The sequence below is a fragment of the Sebastes fasciatus genome, chromosome 13 (genome assembly GCF_043250625.1).
Source record: "Sebastes fasciatus isolate fSebFas1 chromosome 13, fSebFas1.pri, whole genome shotgun sequence".
Lineage (NCBI taxonomy): Eukaryota > Metazoa > Chordata > Actinopteri > Perciformes > Sebastidae > Sebastes > Sebastes fasciatus.
Genome location: NC_133807.1, coordinates 29,241,672 through 29,262,757, shown reverse-complemented (window position 1 = coordinate 29,262,757; position 21,086 = coordinate 29,241,672). Strand labels below are relative to the sequence as shown.

Sequence of the window (21,086 nt, the reverse complement as noted above, 5' to 3'; positions counted from 1 at the left end):
GTTTTCTTTCTGTCACTGTAAATTCAATATCTTTGAGTTTCGGACGCTTTCGTCAGACAAAACAAGCAATTTCAAGACTCTGATGGGCATTTTCACGCTTTTCTGACATTTTAGATTGAATGTTACGATGCAAAGCAGATTAATCAGTATTGAGAATAATTGCTAGTTGCAGAAAGAAAGACAGAGAAGCCATGAAGAGAAAGAGACACAGACGTTTTTAGTTCTTATTTTATAAAAATGTCTAGACTAATTGATTACTATATTAATATACAATTAACAGATTAATCGAGAAAAAAGTAAAGTATATTATGTTCCAAAAAGTACCACAAATGAATCAGAGAACATTGCAAACCCTGTGCATGTAGTAGTTTGTATAAAATGCCAAAAAAAACTGAATAAAATCACGATGTGCTAATAGCTAGTGGAATAACACAGTGATGTTTGTTTTTTAATGGACTTTCTGGCTCTTCTGATAAAACACATTTTCATGAATCATTCACAACATAAAAGGAAAACATTTTAGTGAAACTGAATGTTTATCACGACGCTGACTGACACTCACGTACAACCGACTATAAACTGTGGACAACGTGTGTCCTTGTGATAAGAAACCACAAGAAAGTTACCTCGACCGACCAGTGAACTACTGAGACACATACAGGAAGAGTACATCTTGTGATTTCCTGTTTCCAGGCAACAGTTTAGCAGAAGTTGTTGTTTCTTACTGAAGATGAAAAACACACAAAAGAGTGAATGTTGTAAAAGCACACAGAGCGCAAGTGTACAGAGAATTAGATGTTTTGACTGTATTTGTGTAGTCAAAGTGACCTCAGTAACATATCTATGAGTGCAACAAGACAGTGATGTAACATCCACCTGTGACACCTTCACATGCTGATCTCACCTCAGTATCTTTGTCTTTCTCTTCAGCCTCCGTTTGATGGAGAGGATGAAGACGAGCTCTTCCAGTCCATCATGGAGCATAACGTGTCCTACCCCAAGTCCATGACTAAAGAAGCTGTGTCCATCTGCAAGGGAGTAAGTTTCACCATCATCCTATGCCAACATATCTAACATACAAGGACTACCAACTGGGTGATGTGTCAGCTACTGAAAAGCATCGCCATCATACGCTGTGTTGTCTTTGTTCATCAGAGTAATTAAAGCTGGAAAGCATGAAAGTTGTGAGAATGATAACAGAAATCTGACAGTTTTTGCATTAATCTTGAAGCAACATGCACATCTATACATCTGTGTCGGCTGGTGACTCAAAAAATTGGCGAGGACAGGAGGAAAACCATCCGATACGGCATCATGTTATTTTACCTACATTTGGACATCATCATTGGACCAGTCAATATTGTAATCTTCTGGTTGATTGGTAACTACATCCTCCCCTTGGAGCGTCATTTTGCATGTTTTGGCCAATCACAGATACTTGTATAAATGATAATGATATTTGGTAATGGTTTATTTCAACCAATTTCTCTTTTTTTATACCTAAAAAATAGAGGAAGAGCAACCTCCTCTGCTTCTATGGACCAGCCTCCACTGATCTATACATTTTTGTAGTTGCTGGGTAACAAGGTTGTTCCCTCATCACAGTCGAGTCACAAATTCCCACGGCTCTTGAAAATGCTCCTTTATTTAGCAGGCACCTGTTCCCTCTCATACCTGGGCATCACTTTTGACACAGTGAAGCTGCATCGTGGTTGTCGCGATTATTTACCAACAAGGAAATGAGTTTTCAAAGTCAATTTACACTCCAGAGAAGATTCAATTAAGATCCAGGCCCAGTCTGATCAAGTCATTTAATAACATACCTCGCCTTCATTTATGATGATTACACCCTGTAGCCGCATGCCGCCACCAGAAATATCATTCATCATCTCAGAGCTTGTGACAAAGAAGATAATCATCACCTTTATTGTTTGCTTCACATCTCATTTGCAAAAAAAATGATTCATAGTCAAGATTAAAAGTGGCTGCTGAATCAGAAACTGAGCTCTGAAAAGGCAGTGTAGTTTCCTGCCACTATTTTAAAGCTGTATGAGTGAACACAGTGTGAGTGTCAGTCTGGCTCTGCATAATGTCGCTGGAGAAGAAGCAAAGAAAGAAAAAACTGCAGATATAGAGATATTGTAATCTCCTCCTCTTGTGTTTGTCACCAGCTGATGACCAAACACCCGTCGAAGCGTCTCGGCTGTGGCTCAGAAGGGGAGAGGGACATCAGGGAGCAGGCCTTCTTCAGACGCATCGACTGGGACCGCCTGGCCAACAGAGAGATCCAGCCGCCATTTAAACCCAAAGTGGTGAGTGATGCCGTGAGTGTTTGTGAGAGAGAGAACATCAGTCATTCTCTGTCAGGGTATATTATATCCATATGCATCATGATATTGAACATTTTCTGGAAAATCAGTTGAGAAACTATTAAAATATCCATGCAGGAATGTCTGCTCTTGGCTGATCCAGCAAAGGAAATTCATGCAAAAATCATCTAATATTTCCATAAAATATCCTGCTAATGGATTTGCAAATCAATGGTGGACTAATTTATATCATGTTACAGTATATACTGTGATCTCAGATGATCCGCTGTAATGGGAGCAGCCAAAATACGAACAATATTACAGTACATACTGTATCGTCATCTTGCCGATTGCTGCCCGTAATGTTGCACACTGATGTGTCTAAACTTCAGTCTTATTGTGCGTCTCATTGTCATTTTTTCCTAACTTCAAACTGCATCCAAACACTTCTCAAATTTTAAGTCTGTCTGAATACAATATAATACTCACATGCCCATACATGTATGTAGATTGAATGTTTTTGTCGCTGTAACCGTTCCTTCTTTCTATACGGGTTGAGAAATGATCTCTTCTTTAGGCAATTTCAGTGTAAGAGATGGGGGACAAAATCACCCTGTTTCTGTATAAAAAATACTTTTATGGTTCAGCTGAAGATGTGAGGCTTAAGACACGTTTCTTCCAAAGTTTCAGTCTTTTTTTGTACAAAATTCCCTCGTTGTGTTTCCCTTAGACAGTGTTTCCTGTCTGAGCTGCAGTGGAGGAACACATTTTGTACTAAAAACACGCTGTAACGTTGGCTGACACTGATTTGTCCAACTCCATAAAGCCTCATATTCAGCTTCACTTACATTAAAATCACTCTACATCTCTTCAGGGCGAGTATAGAAAGAAGGAATGATTACAACAAACACCAAAAAGTATTTCAGTGTACATTTTGATAAATGAAAAAGACAAATCACTGCGGTTTTACCATCAATTCATGCATGAGGAGGCAACAAGGTTATAGGGAGGATTTTTTGATCAAAACAGCACCCGTTGTTATTCATGTTAATTCATGGCTTTTCTTTATTGATTTCCACTGGGTATGGAATTACTTATATAAATTCAATTAAATTCAATTAAATTCAATTAAATTCAATTTATTTATTTATTTATTTATTTATTTATTTATTTATTTATTATTTTCTTTTATTGAGCTTTGACAACAAGAATAAGACAAGGAGGCAGGCAGTGGTGGAAAGTAACTAAGTACTTTTAATCAAGTCCAGTACTTCAGTACAATTTTGAGGTATGTGTATTTCCGTTTTATGCTACTTTATACTTCTACTCCATTACATTTCAGAGGAAAATATTGTACTTTTTACTCCACTACATTTATTTAACAGATATAGTTACTTGTTAAAAAAACAACATATGAGCAGTTTATAAAATTCTATTTGTTAAAAATTAAGCCAGCGGCTGCTCTAGTTTGGCTCCTCAAATGTTTCAAATAGTTTCTTTTGAATAACTGTTTGAACCCCAAAGAGATCAAATTCTCCAACATTTCATTAAAAATTAAAGATAAAGAAAAGTCCAAAATGTTAATAGAAATTTGTGTAGCAGAACTTTCTACCCAATTAATCATCTCACAACCCCTCAGAGTTATTTTGTGACCCTGTTGAGTCTGACCCCTGGGTCGGGAACCAACGAACTAAACTACTGATATAATTTTATACTACATATAATAATAATAATAATAATAATAATAATAATAATAATAATAATAATAATAATAATAATAATAATATATAATTCACAAAATAAGTACTTTTACTTTTAATACTTAAGTACGATTTTAAATGAAAGATTTTTACTTGTAATGAACTACTTATACATTGTGGTTATGGTTCTTTTAGTTAAGTAAAAGATCCAAGTACTTCTTTACCAACATTTCTACCTCAGCCAAGAGGTAGAAATAGAATATAAGTTCAACGAAAAGGAGGTGGTTATTTCCAGACACAGAGAGAGATGATGGATGACGCTCCTGTTTAGTTTTCTTGCCATTCCTGTGATGCTAAAAATAGCAAGTCACCAGGAAAAAAAAGCAATCTGTGTTGCTCGTGAAAGCATCATTGAAGAATTGAAATATTTCCTCAGAGAGTCTTTAAGTGTGTGTGCATGAATGGGTGCGTATTGTATGTCTGCGTTCCCATCTGTCTTCACCCTGTGTGCTGGTTTTTAATGCACCCAGCAGAGCTTGAGGCTGGATCCCAGCTGCAGTCACCAGCCCCACTGTCACTGACACCTGACACATAAACCTCCTCCTGCCACCACAAAAAACACTCTTTTTCAGCTCGCGGACCCCCGCATCCTCCATCCCCTCTCTGCCCACGGCGCCCGAAGCGACACACGCGCTGCCACCGAGGATTAAATACAGCTCTCTAAGAGCAGAGTTCCCTTTGCTTCCACACAAGGGCCACAATAAATGCAGGGTTACACAGCGGATGTATCCGTCTCCACTCACAGAGGGAGGGGGGGGAGGGAAACATTGCTAAAAGTGGATCCATCCATTCAGGCGGGCTTTGTGTGGCGTATCCCAGTTGTGAGCGCATACACGGCCTCATTAATTGGTCTGAAGGGACTAGCAAACAAAAGATGGCTTCTCTGATATTACAAAAAAGGCCTGATACGCTGATACGTCTCCTGAGAAAATGTGTTGCAAACAGCAGGCGCTGAAATCCACAGATTTGTTTTTGTCGCGCGTTCGCCACTCATTCTGAAGGATTTTGTCTTGCTTTCTTGTAAAAGTGTCGTGACTGGGCTGATACTGTGCATAACACACAGCAATATGCATATATGTATATTCATCTGGAGATGCTTAACAGCCTGGAGCGGGGCTGCACGCTGATGCTGATGACCTCCAACTGTGGATGCTTAGGGTTAGCTCCTAATCTAATTACATCTTCTGCCCGGCTACACATCGGGCTTCGACATTTCCCTTTACCACCTTCCCTCTGGGACCGTTGGGAAGCTTTCTATTAAAAGACTCACGAGGAAATGTCTTTTAATCAGGAGCACGAAATTCAGTTGCTTCCTTTTTGTAGTTCTTTTACAGCCCAGAGATCAAAATAACCAACGTATCCTCGTACAACAATGTTTTCTGTCTGAGCTGCAGCGGAGGAACACATTTTGTACTAAAAGCACGCTGTAACGTTGGCTGACACTGATTTGTCCAACTCCATTAAAGCCTCATAGTAGCTTCACTTACATTACAATTTGTGTTTTCGTACAAATTTCCAACACGTGACACACAATTTCTGCTCCAGTCTTTTAAAAATAAGCTTACGTAGGTTTTAGGCAAATAAAGTACCTCATTAGGTTTAGGAAAAGATCTTGATATAGGTTGAAATTACACCGGAAGTGGTGTCAAAAGCAACTCAGTTAGGTTTAGGGAAAGATTGACTTGGTTAGGTTTAGGCAACTAAACTACTTATTTAGGTTTAGGAAAAGATTGCGGTGTGGGTTAAAATAACACTGGAAGTGGTGTAACTTCAGTACGGAAGTTACGTGACAAATCAACATTGACTTCTTGTTTCACACGGGGTACGAACATCGGACTCCTGGGTGAAAGTTTGCAGCACTTGTTGCTCTTTCCAGTATACTTCCTGCTTCATGATTACTTGGATTACAAATTGATTTTGTGGGATATAAACGAATTACAGTGCATTACTTTTTGTAGGTATAGCTACGAACGGTGTATGAGACCAGCCTGAAATATCGATCGTTCCTTCCCTCATCTGACTTTTCTTTTATTCTCTTTCAGTGCGGCAAAGGAGCAGAAAACTTCGACAAGTTTTTCACACGTACGCAGCCCGTGCTGACCCCTCCCGACCAGCTGGTCATCGCCAACATCGACCAGAGCGAGTTCGCTGGCTTCTCCTACATGAACCCTCAGTTCATCCATCCATCCCTGCACAGCGTGGTATGAGCAGAAAGAAACAACAAACAAAAGCATGGACTGTCGCTGACTACAGGATCCTTCCAAACTCCAACAAACGATTCGGCCGTCAAAAAGACTCACATCATCCTCTACAGTGTTCTGTCTACTAGTTATCAATATCCGTGTGCAGAAGTGACTGAGGAGAGGGAGGCAAAGTGTTAAAGAAAAAGTCCATGGCACTGATATTTTTGCATAATTTCCCTAAACATCTCATATAATATGTTCTTTATTCCGTATCTGTGTTTATCCGAAACCTGCAGCCTTTTTTTTTTTTTCTTGTGTATGAATGTGTCTAACTTTGTTATTACGTATTAAAGATGCAAGATGTTTTCCTTTCTCATGTTCCCCATCTTACTACGCAACAAGCTGCAATGCACGACAAGAACGGAACATATTTTTTCTGCTCTGTCCCGGCTTTATCTACTTCTGAACCGCTACGCGTGTATTTTATATTTATATACTAAAAACAAAAAGAGGTAGTATACTGTTACATGAGTGCCAAAGTAGAAAAAAATCCTTTCTATTGCAGTTCTTAAAGTCTTTGTAGTGTTTTTTTGCCCCTCTCTGGCCTTCCCAACACACTAAAACCCCGAAACAGGGGCCGTTTCTATGTGTTGTTTTGTAGGACGTGGAGCTCCAGTGTATCTAACTCAACATAGAGAAACAGAAGCACATTATGCTTACAGTCACAAGCTGTCTGGGCATTTTCAACGCAGCGGAGTTCAGAATATAGGGTCAGAAAACTGTGGATCAAAGAGACGGCGTTTTAAAGTACAAACATGCTATTTCCATGTGCACAAAGCAGATCTCTGTTGCATGCTTATTTTTCTGACTCTGTATGAGCAGTAGACTCTAGGATGCAGTACACGTCTGGTATCATTGTAAAGTTTAGTATTACGATATAAACTGCGTTAATATATAATTGTTGTATGTTTTGAGGAGTGTTATTCTGAAGAAAAAGTTGTGAAAGGTTTTGTTCCTGTTTTATGTTCCGCTTAACTCAAACTTTTATGTCCAGAGAGAACCCTCTATTGTATGTTTTTTTGTAAATATGTTTCAAAAAGAGAAGTTACTTGCAGATTTTATACTACGACCTGAATGTGCTTTTACTACCGTAGACAGTTTGAACATTTCTATGTTTAGAATACCCCTAAGAAGAGTATATATATATATATATATATATATATAAATATATATAAAGTTTGGCTGAATCTTTGGTAGCTTTGGTATCAGCAAACCTTGTTATATGTATTTCCACTATTTATCCATTGTTTTCTACTACTCAGTGTCATGGCGAATATGCAGCACCTACTGTGCGTGAAAACGGTTGAATGCCCTCTTGCCTTGGTCGTCTCGGAGGGGCCGACTCCTCCTGTAACGAATTCAGTAACGGTATGAGGATTTCGGAGCCCTCTGAAACTTTTCTTTCTTGCGTGTATTGTGTGCATGCGTGAGGCGAGGCCTGATCCAAGCATGCGAAAGACCCCCTGCATGATACAGAGATCATGGAGCATGGAGTCCCCCCCCCCCCCCCCCACCACCACCACCAACAACTTGTTGCACAAGACAAACGAGACAAACCAACGAGCATCGTGCGCTTTTTCTACTCGTCATCTCCTCACGTAGCCCGACATGTTTGGCTAAAAAGCTGAATTATAAACAAGATGTATAAAATGCTTCTGTCGGCTTTTTTTGCTCACTGGTGCCAATCTTGAGTCTTTCCGGTCAGGTGTGTCCATTTTTTTGAGAGGCTACTACTGAGGCACACAATGCTACGACAGTGACGTTTCATAAAACTGCCAAATTTACTCTTAATCCCTGAATTAGCAGCCGATTAGACTGTTGTCAGGCGTTATCAGTCGCTATAAGCCCCATAGATGTGGGTCAATAGGGGCCTGCTACACCCACTAGTAGGTTTTATCATCTATTCACATGATAGATCACCGAAAGAAGGTATAAAAGAATACAACAGCGACCTCTAGTGAGCACAAAACACAGGGCTCTCACAGACCAGAATTCGCATCCTGTGTGAAACCAACGAGTAGTTGTCTTTGTGTTCGTAGTTATTTTAACCCAAAATGTTTTTTTACCCTCAACTTAACTAATTGTGTTTTTTTTGCCTAAACCTAAAGAAGTTGTATTGCCTAAACCTAAAGAAGCCTTTTTGTTTATGTTCAAAACGAGACGTTTCATTCAGTTTTACAACGTGTTGCTTTTAAGTTTCACTTTTTAGAAAGTAGTAGGCGTAGTAGGCCCCTAGTGACCCACATCTACGGTGTTTATAGCGACTGATTACGCCTATTTAATGGCCTGATAACAGTCGAATCGGGTGCAACCAGTTACTTATGTAGACTGATGTTGCAGCTGTCACATCTGGACCAAAAGAGAAATGAATGTTTACACGTCTCACATTGAGAATCTTTATCAAAGGAGAGGAAGAGAAAAAAAACAAAAACACAAAAAACAAACGTTGGACCCATGACAGAGATAATCACATGTCAGGCCAGTCAGGGTACAGCACCACTACAGTTAGAGCCACAGGGATGTTTGTGTGTGTGTTCCTTTCAATGCCCCTGCTTTTGTTAACCTGATTATTCTTGTTCCTCTGTTCATTGTGGTATGATGGATACTGTGTATAAATAAAGTATGAAAAATATGAATCTCTGTTTTATTTTGGTTCGATTCCCAGCCTCACTTCTAATGTGTGCATTGTTGGCTATATTATTGTTCTATAAAGATATTTAAGAGGTTTAAAGGGGAACTACGCCCATTTTCAAAACTCATACGTTATTCATATAGTCTAAGATAGGGCTGGGCAATATATATATATATATATATATATACATGTGTATATATATATATATACACATGTATATATATATATATATATACTGGAAAAACAAAGTTTGGAAACTTGTGTTTGGTCGATTATTTCTCTGTTGTTACAATGCTAATGGTCATTGTATTTTACATCGTTGGAAAGCCTGTTTATTTACCTTCGCAATGATGTCCAACTTGTAAGGATCATGCATTTGTGGGATGAGCAGCACAGCTAATTATGTGGGTAGCGCCCAAGAAAAATTTGCCAAAATGCTCAGCCAGTGATAAACAGTGTATTCTCATAAGGCTACCAGGAAGCCTGCAATGACTGCCCTTCACCGTCAGGCCCGTTTGCGCTGGTGTCGACATGTGGGGGAATGTCATGTTCAGTGATGAGTCCAGGTTCTGTGTGCGAAAGTTGGATGGCAGGGTCAAAGTATGGAGACGACGCGGAGAACGCTATGCTGATTGTTATAACAATAAAAATAAATACAAATTATGAAACTACACAAAATAAGCAGATTGTATTAAAATAATGCACATTTTAATAAAATAGAACAAAAGTAGATTTTTTTCACAGCCAAGCAAACTAAAAGTTGTCCCTAATGACGTCTTATTACTGATCTATAACACAAGTGTTTGTGTTTATGACCTACAGGTATTTCCTGTATGTTCTTTTTTCCTGCATTCACTTCATGTCAGAGCTGAGTGGAGCTGTCCTTGGTCCTGAAACACTTCAGGCATTTACTCTCTCTCTCTCTCTCTTCCTCTCTCTCTCTCTCTTCCTCTCTCTCTCCCTCTCCCTGGTCTATCTATCTGCTCTGACTCAGTTAGTTCTGTTGGAGTCTGTTGCTCTGACGCACTGCTGCGTCGTCTCTTCGCTCCTTCAAGCTTCACTTTACAGTTTTTTCTGAAGGAATTTGTGCGACCAAATCGTCGGAGAGCAACACACACACTGTCCTTCTCTGCAGGTTTTCATCCTCAACTTTGCAGGCACAATATCTGCTTCAAGTGCAGGACACAGCTCTGAGAGAGAGGACAGATCACAAACAGGTAGGAACAAGTGTTTGCATGTTGCATCCACATGTGTTTCACATATTCACTGAGAAGTATGAGATGTTTGTTGTGAGTTTATTTTAATTTTAGTCGCAGCTGTCAATTTTAGTCCCTGTCCTATAGGCTACTATACACATCAATCTATGTTTAATAATAGATAGTATTGTATTGGAATAGGCTTACTATAGGGCATTGGAAACTGCCTAAAGACATATAGTCTCTATAGGAGTATCATGGTAATATAGGGTTGACTTTGACATGTTATCATGAAAACTATACTCCATATTGTCAATGACAGTCACAAGTCCCCCTCAGGGAGAATAACTGTATAGCCTGATTATTTGCAAGAAGGTTGTAGAAGGTCAAATGTATGTCTGACGTTAAATGATGTTTCAGCATCAAGGACAGTTAGATTATTGATATCTGAGCACTATTTCTGTTGTATTTATCAACTTCATATTGAAAGTTGGCCATTCATTTACTACAGAAGGGAGAAACACATAAGTGAAGAGAGATGTTTAGACTGTGATGTGGTGGTTTGCATGCTGCTGTGACAAGGCTCTATAGTCGTGACTACTATATTTATAGTCAGGTGGCAGCTCACTTTGTCTCATCACACTGTGTTTGCACATTAATAATGACTTGATTCATCATTTGATGACTATCTTAAAAGGTAAGTGCAGCCCTCTGCACCACACTTGTGAACATTTCCAGGATTATATGCAATCAATTAATTATAATTTTAATGTCCTATTGTCCCATCTGGCCGATAATAAAGCAAATTTATTCAGCGGGAAATAATACTGCTGAGGAGCGTCCATGGTGGCCGAGAGGTTTAAGACTCTGATGTAATTGCAACGTCACAGAGTCAAGTATAACCAGCTCTCTACTGTCACTATTTAGAAAAAAAAAGGTACAAATGACAGAATAATACTGCTGATAAGAAGTGATAACAAGGATGGAAGTGAATATGAAAACAAATATGAGCTAAGAGGCCTCTTCAAAGTAAAAGAGGTGACCTTGCAGGTGTTTATATGAACAATACCTGACCTAAAGTAACTGAAAAAGGTTTCTTTAAGCAGCATAAAATAAAAGTACACGTGCGTCACAATATTGTTACATCATTTTATGATTGGCGCACTTCTTTAATAAGTCTAAAATTAAGTCTTAATTGATTATCATAACTCAGACAACCATTAAAATGAGCCTCTACCTGACAGTGTGTCCTCTAGCTGCCTCCATCACCATCCATATAGATCATTCATATGTGTGCGTCCTGAATGGGATTTAAATCATCACCCTGTCGCTGTAGATGATGTTTTACTATGTGATCAGTCTGGCAAATCCCCAACCTCGCTCACTTATGAATGCTTTTATGAACGTCCGACCTTTTTCTGCTCTGATTAATGGCTGTAAAATGGCAAAGCCCAGTTTCGGGTTTCAAATAATGTGAGCATTTGTATTCACAGTAGTAGGCCTGCAACACGTACTGTATAATGTCCCTCAGTCTGGAGGCTCACACAGGTTTATTATTGACTCACACTTTGTTGGACAGAGTTAGCAGTGATATGGACATGAATTCAAAATTATTGTGACTAGAAAACGTTAATGTTGGAGAGAAAGTTAAAGATTAAAAATACAAGCAAACGAGTCAAAAAAGCTAAACCGAAAACAACATTTTGTGATGCAGATTGATTTTGATTTCTGCACAACAACCAAACAAAGATGTTATCGATTCCTTTCAGCTACCCGGCTGCCCTGACATTTCATAAGCTACTCATCACGACGAGTAGATTTGACTTCCTAAATCTCTCCAGCTTTGTCAGAGAAAACACTCTAAAATTGACAAGAGAAAGAGATGAAGCATCTCCTTCCTCATCCTCTCTGTCTACAGGTCTGCTCTTCCCTTCCTTTCCCTTTTTCTCTGTTGAGCTCACACCTGGCTTCACACACACACACACACACACCTCCAAGGCCCTGACATTGTCCTTAAACCCAGGGAGACGATTGCATCAAAAACACACTTTTGTTTTCATAATGAATCTGCACAATCCTGCAGAGGTTCTCGTAGTAATTTGAAGAGCTGAACTGTCACTCATTAAGGGCCTTAAATAGGCAGAATAGAGGCTCGACAAGGTGACCGATTGTTTGTAAAATGCAGTGCAGGTCTGTGAAATCCTGCAGATGCCGTTAGATTCAGATTCAGACAACTTTATTGATCCCAAGAAGGGCAATTCATTAGGAGCAGCGGAGGACACTGAGGCACATGATTTCTTTCAGAGTACCTGTCTCATGCACTACTGTCGTGTTGCTCTGGCTCTACCTATCTGGTGTGGAGAGGAGGTCGTGTTGCTCTGGCTCTATCTATCTGGTGTGGAGAGGAGGTTGTGTTGCTCTGGCTCTACCTATCTGATGTGGGGAGGATGTCGTGTTGCTCTGGCTCTACCTATCTGGTGTGAAGAGGAGGTTGTGTTGCTCGGGCTCTATCTATCTGGTGTGGGGAGGAGGTCGTGTTGCTCTGGTTCTACCTATCTGGCGTGGAGAGGAGATTGTGTTCCTCTGACTCTATCTGTTTGGTGACGCCGGGAAGCTGCGTGACATCCTCCTGGATCCACCTTCTCACATATGTTCACATTATATGTATTCTATTTTTGTCATATGGATTGTCTTTGTTGTATTCTCATTATGTTGTTACTCTGAACACACAACATCTATTGCACGTCTGTCCATCCTGGAGGGGGGATCCCTCCTCTGTTGCTCTTCCTGAGGTTTCTTCCATTTTTTCCCTGTTAAAAGGTTTTTTTTTTGTTACGTTTTTCCGATGAGAGGGTCGTACTGTAAAGGACAGAGGGTGTTGTATCCTGTACAGATTGTAAAGCCCCCTGAGGCCAATTTGTAATTTGGGCAATACAAATAAAAATTGACTTGACTTGACTACTGTCAGGATATAGTGACCGTTTTTATATCATATTTGCTCCAATTCCAGCCACTGCAACTTTAACTTTATAACAGTAATCCCACCATCTTTCCCCCTTTCTCCTCCTCCAGATTGCTTCTTGGACTTTTTCTTAATTTTAACCACCTGTGCTGGAAGCTTCCCCCCCGCTGTCACCATGAGCGCGTGCAGCAGGAAGGCCCTGACACTGCTGAGCAGCGTCTTTGCAATCAGTGGCCTGGGGCTGCTGGGAGTGGCGGTCAGCACCGACTATTGGTTGTATCTGGAGGAGGGCGTCATTATGCCTCTGAACCAGAGCATCGACATCAAGACCTCGCTGCACTCGGGCCTCTGGAGAGTCTGCTTCCTGGCCGGTGAGTAACGAGTCAGTCGGCATTGTGGCACAGATTGGTGTTTTCCAGAGTGGAATGATCTTTATTCAAGGATTTCGTTCGCACTGTGCGGCGTCTAAATGTGGCAGCGAGATGATCCTGTCACACTGACATATCGTCACTGCATCAGCCAGATTTAACATTCACACAGAATGACATTCACGAGGACTTCATCAGTGTGTGTGTGTTTGTCTTTCGCTACTATAACACAAAGTGCATTCAGTGTGAAATTAGTCCTGCAACATTATCACTCACACACACACACTTGCACCTACAAGTCTTCAGAGACAGATGTCATCTCGTCGTGCTGCAGATATCTCCAGCTGGTGTCCGTATGTGACGAAGCTGAAGTGATAATGATGACTGTGTAGCTGTCTTTGCAGGATGTGATGTAACTCACACTTATGTGGAAAAAAGAAAAAAAAGAAAGTTGGTGACAAATTTAAGGAATATTGGGCCTCAAGGTTAGAAGGAGGGAATGAATGAATAATTTATTTTTGTGTCCTGTCATTTACATAATAACCCATCCCTCATGGGATTAATCAGACACATTAACTAACAACAAAACAAACAAAGACATTCTGGCATCATCTAACAGCACAATACATCAGCATCATCCAAACATAAAATTAAACATCATCCAGACATAATCGCAAATGTGAACCTCCCACAAATAATGCAACAAATAAACAGTCACAGATATACAACCACAGCTCTCTATAAGCACAAGACACGTACACAAATCCAATCATGACAAAAAAAAGGCATAAGAGTCTGAGGAATTTATCTATTGTATGTTACTTTTCTCCTCCTATTCCATGCTTTAGAAAGAAATTCAGCAAATACAAAAAAAATCAAAACTAGAATGGCACTCGGAGAACGCAGACCTCCGCCAAGGTGGCCGAGTACGATTGCCCTTGTGTATTTTTGTTTATGTTGAGATCAGCTGTACGCAGCGGAATATCGTAAAACACTTCATTCAAACTGGACAGAAACAAAATAAAACTCACCTAAACCGTTGTCATTACTCTTTCCAGCAATCGCCAAGTGTGCTTTGGTCGAACTAAACTGTAATTTCACAGAGTTTAATGTGAAAAAACGCTGAATCTACAGTTGTAGTCCCCCCCACCCCCCGCTCTCTCTCTGAAGGAAAGAGGCAGGGTCATGCGTCATCAACGCGTCATCAGTTACACTGCGCAAGTGTTATACCCAGAGGTCTTAATGTTCCGGCTGATCGGAATCCTTCAAAAATTCCTGAAGCCAAATTATGATCCGGATCGCCACCAAAATCTAATAGATTGTTCATTGTGCCAAACCCCACTGCTCCAAAAAAGTTCATTCAAATCCATCAAGGACTTTTGGAGTAATCCTGCTAACAGACAAACCAACAAACCAACAAACCAACGCCGGTGAAAACATAACCTCCTTCCTAGGCCTTCGGCCTTGGCAGAGGTAAAGATATTCAATTAAGGCTCCAGTCTCCATACCTATCAAATCTAAACATGGAACATGAACTTTTTTAAATAATATTTGTCGTAAATCATGATAAAAAGGACAAAATAAATGCTTGAGCACCCCTAAAAAAACGTCTAAAATCGCCAATGCTTCAATCAGAGCCAGGCTAGCTGTCTCCCCCTGCTTTCACTCTCTATGCTAAGCTAAGCTAACCATCTACTGGCTCCAGCTGCATATTATAGAGTGGAATCAATCTTCTCTTCCTGGCAAGAAAGCAAATATAGTTCCCAAAATATCAAACTGTTCCTTTAATGTACAGTAAATAAAACCTGCTCCTTTGTGTTTCTTTTGTTGACATGACGGTCTTGAGTTTGGCTCACAGGATTCGTCCCTCTGTGTCCTGCAGCAGTCCACAGTGTGTTTCCACCTTTTACCATCACCTGACCTCCAGACCAACCTGTTCCCTCGTCAGCTCCTCAGCATATATATACCTTCCCTTTAGCCATTGTTACCTATCAGATCATCTATTGTGCCTCTTCAGCTGTAGAGTTTTTTATCTTCTTGTCTCTGTCTACCCTGTAATGACCCTTCGTCTGCCTTTTTGGACTCCTTGTCTGCTTGTTTTGTCTAGGAGCTGTGCATTTATATACGGACGTTGCACAACTCTCCTCGATATTTCATATCTCCTCATCTCTCTTCTTCGCCTGAACCTTGCCTCAAGGCTTTTGTCCCTCTTTTCTCTTCAGGTGACGAGTCTGGTCGCTGCTTCACCGTCGCCTACATCATGCCAATGAACGTCCAGCTGACGTCAGAGTCCACAATAAACGTGCTTAGTGAGTATATCTTCAGGCTGAATAACTCAAGGTGCTCCCTTGAGGTTGTTCACATAAATAGCCGGGGTTATTTTCATGACAAAAACGCGTTGTTTTCCTATAAGATTCTGCTTAGAAATCACCTGAATGTCGCCAGACAGATGAGTGTGAGTCATCTGAGCCCATGTGTTGTTGCCCTGCTCCTCTACAGAATACTTATTACCTTTTCACAGACAATTCCCCTCACAAGTCCTTCAGTGTGGCTCTGTGTCAAAGCTTCACAGAAGGATAAATCCACTCTATAGTGAGTCAGTGTAATCAGCTCTGATACTGTAAAACTCTGGCAAAAGAGCAGGCGATGATTAAGTGTCTACATTTTATCTTCATTTCAAGATTGATTGTTCCGCCCTTAATCTCACTTTGAGATTAAATGTCTATTATACTCTGTCTATTAGCATCTTTCTGCCTCAGTTTTAACACTGAAATGTCCTCCTCTTCTCCTCAGAGATGATCCGCTCAGCCACCCCGTTCCCTTTGGTCAGCCTCTTCTTCATGTTCATCGGCTTCGTCCTCAACAACATCGGCCACGTCCGGCCTCACCGCACCATCCTGGCGTTTGTCTCCGGGATCTTCTTCATCCTCTCAGGTACACTGATCTTCTCTCCTCTCTTATCTCTCATATGTCATATTTCTATCCTCTCTCTACCTTCTTGTTTTTTTTGTTTTTTGTCCAACCATGATTTTCTCCGTCTCTCAGGTCTGGCTCTGGTGGTGGGCCTGGTGCTGTACATCTCCAGTATAAATGATGAAATGCTGAACAGGACTAGGAGCAGTGAGACCTTTTTTACCTACAAGTACGGCTGGTCCTTTGCCTTCTCTGCCATCTCCTTCCTGCTCACTGAGGTGAGCGACTCAACACAAACAGGCACTGCTGTGATCATGGCACTTATTTGCACCATTGTCCAAAGATGTTAAAAGACACAAAACATGTAGCATGAAAATAAACAGTAGAATCTTAAGTTAGTACACCTAAATATTACAAAAGCATAACAATCTTTAGTCATAACTAAATGGAAAACTTTCCAACAATAGACAAATTCAACGCACTGCACGAGCCGCTTCTCATCATTTTTATCTACATCCAAAATATTTACTTATGTCCCGGATTTTACTGTAGCAGAAACTTAAATTATAACTGTATTACTTACTTAGATTTAAATGGTTTTATTGTCACACATTGTTTTTGCACACAACACACAGTGAAATTCACTCTCTGTATTTAACCCATCCCAGTATTAGGAGCAGTGGGCAGCTCCTTTAACCTCCTAGCCCGCGGTCTGGGTCTCATTCACATGAACGGAGGAAGGGAAATAACTCTGGATTCGGCGATTAGTGCATTTTACAACTTTTAGTACCTAATGATTTAAATAAGGGCTATTCAAGTGTTCGTACTGGGAAGTTGATTTACTTTTTAAAAAAAATATCTGCTGAGTTACAGACGTCTTTTTTCCAATGTAAGTCTATGAGAAAGAAATTGTTTTGGGTCCGATGGCATCACGTGACGGACATGGAAGTTGTAGTACCGCCGTTTGGCCACTATGAAATTTGCTTCAAAGCCCGGTGCTCTTCCTGGGGGCTTGGTTCGTGCATGTGGGTGTGCACCATTGGCTAGCTCACGGCCGCTGCTCTGTTCTGCTCTCATATGGCGGTTACAGCTGACGGCACAGTTGCCGTAGTTTTCACTGCTCGCGCCGTTAACGTCGTTAGCTACGAGCCATGTACATGCGCCATGCTGAGAGCCGTACGGAGACAATAGAAATGCTCCCAATCTCGCATTTAGCACCTTTAATATAGTGTTGTGTCTGCCTTCACACTGAGTGGACAAACAGGTACAAACTGACAAAGGACTCAATAGCAAGCACACTGAGTAGTAGAATGAAAAGTCCTTACCTGTAGGCAGGGTTCGATACGCAGGTAAGCGCTCCAAAAACAGGAAAAGGTTTCCAAAAAACTCTAGGTAACTAAATTGGTCCAAACAACACTAGGAACTTACGACTGGAACGCTCACTTAGACAGATTTAACAGATAAGATGAACTGGCACACAGACTGACTGATGAGAGGAGGGTGATAACGAGGGACAGGTGAAATCAATCAGGGCGGGGCAGACAATCACACACAAAGGTAGGAAGTGAAGGATCTGAAACAAGAGACAAAGGTGAGGTTTCATTTACACCAAAATAAAACAGGAAATAATAACGGAAAACTGGAAACAAGGAAATCAAAACCTTAGAGGAGAGCAGGACATGACAGGAGTGAGAGAATATTATTAACTATTAAGAATCATGAGGGTTCACTGCCTCCCAGTGGTCACAGATAGGAACTGCAACATGCACCACATTAACTTAAACAGTGTCAATATCAGTATAATATTAATATCAATAATTAACACTCATTATTAATGTGGTATGAGGTATAAATTATATATAGTTATAAAAAACAGTTAAGCTTTAATAACAGTTTTGTGCTGTGGAGACTTGTTTATATTGTAAATTGCATTGTTTCAATCACATTTCTGAGCTCATTCAGCTTTTAATATTTTTAATCCGTTAACTTTATTTCAATCTAATGTGTCCCTCTACAGAGTGCAGGCGTCATGTCCGTCTACCTGTTCATGAAGCGCTACTCAGCGGAGGAGATCTACCAGCCTCGTCACCCCAGTTTCTACCGCCCTCGCCTCAGCAACTGCTCCGACCACTCGGGCCAGTTCCTCCACCCAGAGGCCTGGTCGCGTGGCCGAAGCCCCTCCGACATCTCGAGCGAAGCTTCGTTGCAGATGAGCGTCAGCTACCCTGCTCTCCTCAAGTGCCCTGACTATGACCAGGTGTCCTCTTCACCCTGCTGAGGGGGTCGGTCACCTGAAGGTCACTGGGGTCACAACAAGGCCTAGATACAACTTAGATATTTAACTGTGAGTTTGATGTTTTTCAGGAAGAAACACATGTGCAGCGTTGACTGTGATGTAAGGACTTTGGATATATTTCCATCTGAGCCTCTTGTGGCTGTTTATGAGGTCGGAGATGCTTGTTGGGAATGTGTTGTCGTAGCAGCTAGGTGGAGGCAAAGTCTGCAGGTTTTAGGACAAAAACAATACATGGTTATGGTGTTATTCTTTCTGCAAAGATCTCAAAAAGGTCAAATTTGAACTTTATTTGAAAAGGGGAAAAAAAGTCATGTATTCTATCTGTGTGTTTGACCCTCCAGTGCCTCATAGCTGCTTTCTTTTTTGTGAATATCTCGGCTTACTCATTTCGCAATAAATAAACACTCCTTTTGTTTTAGGACATTTCTGTTCCGTGGCAGAATTTATGTATCATGTGAAACAGCAAAAAAATGCAAGAGACTGGCATGTGTGATGCAATGAAAGGACAATCCATCACCACTATCACAACCACCAGACAGCAGGTGACATCCAGGTGAAGTCCGGTCAACAAGCATCCAGCCTGCTGAAGCATCGTTGGGTTTGTATCTCATCTAGAGACGCTGTTTTGTCTCTTGGCATCACAACAGTTAATTTCCCCGTGTAATCAAATGAGGAGAAAGAGGTGCATGAACACGTCGAGACTGAACCAGCTAAGATCATACAGATTTGTTTTATATAGATTTTTATATACTATGTGCAGCTGTTGGACATTACATGATGAGAGTTGGTGTAAAGATGCATATTAAGTGCTGTTATGATGTAACTGTGCTTCAACATGAAAATATGTTTGGTACAGCGTGTGGGAGAATTCATCTGTAAAATAAATGTCTTCACAAAGTGATTCTACATTTACCCACTGGGAGGCAGTGTTTTTTTATCTTCTTTGCAGTGACATAAAATAAAAATCAGGATTGTCAAAACACTTTTCACATCACAGAATTAAAAATGTATGTATTCAAAAGTACTTTTATATCTTCAGTTGATCCAGTGATGCTGGTGGTGGTGGTGAAAACGGATTAGACTGCTTATTTTTAATACACTAATAATATTAAACATGTCTATCAAATCCTCATAGTGCAAGTCCTCTGTCACAAATATAAATGCTTTGTAAATTTCAGTAATCTAAACTGATAAAAGGTTACACGTTCATACATTTACAGCATCACTTCTCACCTCAGAGGTGAAAATGTGTTTTTCATTCAGGTATCACAGTTCCTGAATGTGGCGCAGGAAAACATACTGTACAGTGGGAAGATGTGAAAGTTACTGTATGTGTTGATTTGGTCTGTTTATATTACAGGAGTGATTATCAGATGTGAGGTAGAGGAAATACTGTATAGCCAGACAGGAACATTTCTACTGAATTAGTTGACATTTGTCTTCACTGTATTTATTTTACACTGCTGTGAATAAAGGTACAAGGAAGAAATCTGTGAGTGTTGACTTTTTTAATTTTTTACATTTTACAGGTCTGCAAATCTCATGGTAATTAGGTGATAATTAGCAAGTAACCTATTTGAAATTTCTTTAGAATTACTGCCAAATTACCTCAAAATGTATCAAAAATGACTTTATGATAAACATTATTTAATAATTATATTTCCCAATAGCTGGTAATTAATTTGCTACATTTCCAGGAAAAGACTACAAAGTTAATTAATATGTTTTATTTCCATGTCTGCTGATAAATAGATAATAATTAGCAAACAACTTATTTTAAATATCTTAAAAATCTCTCTGGATCATGACATCGGCTACCAGCTTACATTTGTGTAGTCACACAATGGTGAGATTTGTGCTATTAGTTTTGGTTTTCCACCTCATATGAAGAGCACAGCTCCTATTTTAACCATTATATGCTATTTTAGTATATAATTATTAAATAATGTTTATAATAAAGTAATTTCCGATACATTTTTAGGTAAATATTGGGGTACTTTGGCAGTAATTTTAAAGAAATTTTTCCAGTTATTCTGGCTGATTAGGCCTCTTGATGGGAATCTATGAGGTCACAATCTCCATCTACCAATAAGAATGATAAAGGTGTGATTTGTCCCGCCCTAACAGATGCAACAAAGCTAAGAGGACACTCAGGAAGATGTCAATCAATTACAGTCTATACACGCCCACACAGTCCTGAGCAGAGGTCTAATCAGACAGATTAACTGAAATCACCTGTGTGGGTGTTCAGAGGCTTTAGAGGGATTTGTTATTTTGGTGGCAGAGACACACCAAGTTTCAGATAAATACATTCAGTGGTCACTTTGTGTTTTGCACACCTGTACAATCTGATGCAACCCAATACAACAGTCCTGCCACAACGTCTGCTGAAAGTTCACTGCTAATG

General features: G+C 40.1%; 2 protein-coding genes and 1 long non-coding RNA gene across 4 annotated transcripts in view; 2 read left to right on the top strand and 1 right to left on the bottom strand.

Moving 5' to 3' along the window:
- The window catches only part of prkcab (protein kinase C, alpha, b), a 117,340-nt gene extending 108,396 nt beyond the window's left edge, over positions 1 to 8,944 (top strand). For both annotated transcript variants that reach the window (XM_074656748.1, XM_074656749.1), the window contains 3 exons: positions 931 to 1,038; positions 2,172 to 2,312; positions 6,112 to 8,944. In XM_074656748.1, the coding sequence (XP_074512849.1) occupies positions 931 to 1,038; positions 2,172 to 2,312; positions 6,112 to 6,276 (414 nt within the window). In that variant the 3' untranslated portion in view covers positions 6,277 to 8,944. The remainder of the gene's footprint in view (positions 1 to 930; positions 1,039 to 2,171; positions 2,313 to 6,111) is intronic.
- On the bottom strand, positions 1,798 to 17,940 carry LOC141781190 (uncharacterized). Its single transcript, XR_012596796.1, has 2 exons — positions 17,709 to 17,940; positions 1,798 to 2,270 (listed from the first exon to the last, which is right to left on the bottom strand). It is a non-coding gene; the product is annotated as an uncharacterized LOC141781190 (long non-coding RNA).
- Positions 10,072 to 19,584, top strand: cacng5b (calcium channel, voltage-dependent, gamma subunit 5b). Its single transcript, XM_074656751.1, has 6 exons — positions 10,072 to 10,161; positions 13,213 to 13,473; positions 15,693 to 15,779; positions 16,264 to 16,404; positions 16,516 to 16,661; positions 18,401 to 19,584. Exons 2-6 carry the CDS (start codon positions 13,278 to 13,280, stop codon positions 18,659 to 18,661), a joined length of 831 nt encoding a protein of 276 aa, XP_074512852.1. The 5' UTR covers positions 10,072 to 10,161; positions 13,213 to 13,277; the 3' UTR covers positions 18,662 to 19,584.
- Positions 19,585 to 21,086: the final 1,502 nt, after the last annotated feature.

What these genes read in the sequence shown, in the direction of transcription:
- cacng5b (XM_074656751.1), top strand. Translation starts at nt 13,278, where the DNA reads ATGAGCGCGTGCAGCAGGAAGGCCCTGACACTGCTGAGCAGCGTCTTT. An exon ending in GAGAGTCTGCTTCCTGGCCG is followed by an intron (nt 13,474 to 15,692) that starts GTGAGTAACGAG and finishes TTTTCTCTTCAG; the next exon opens with GTGACGAGTCTGGTCGCTGC. An exon ending in GATCTTCTTCATCCTCTCAG is followed by an intron (nt 16,405 to 16,515) that starts GTACACTGATCT and finishes TCCGTCTCTCAG; the next exon opens with GTCTGGCTCTGGTGGTGGGC.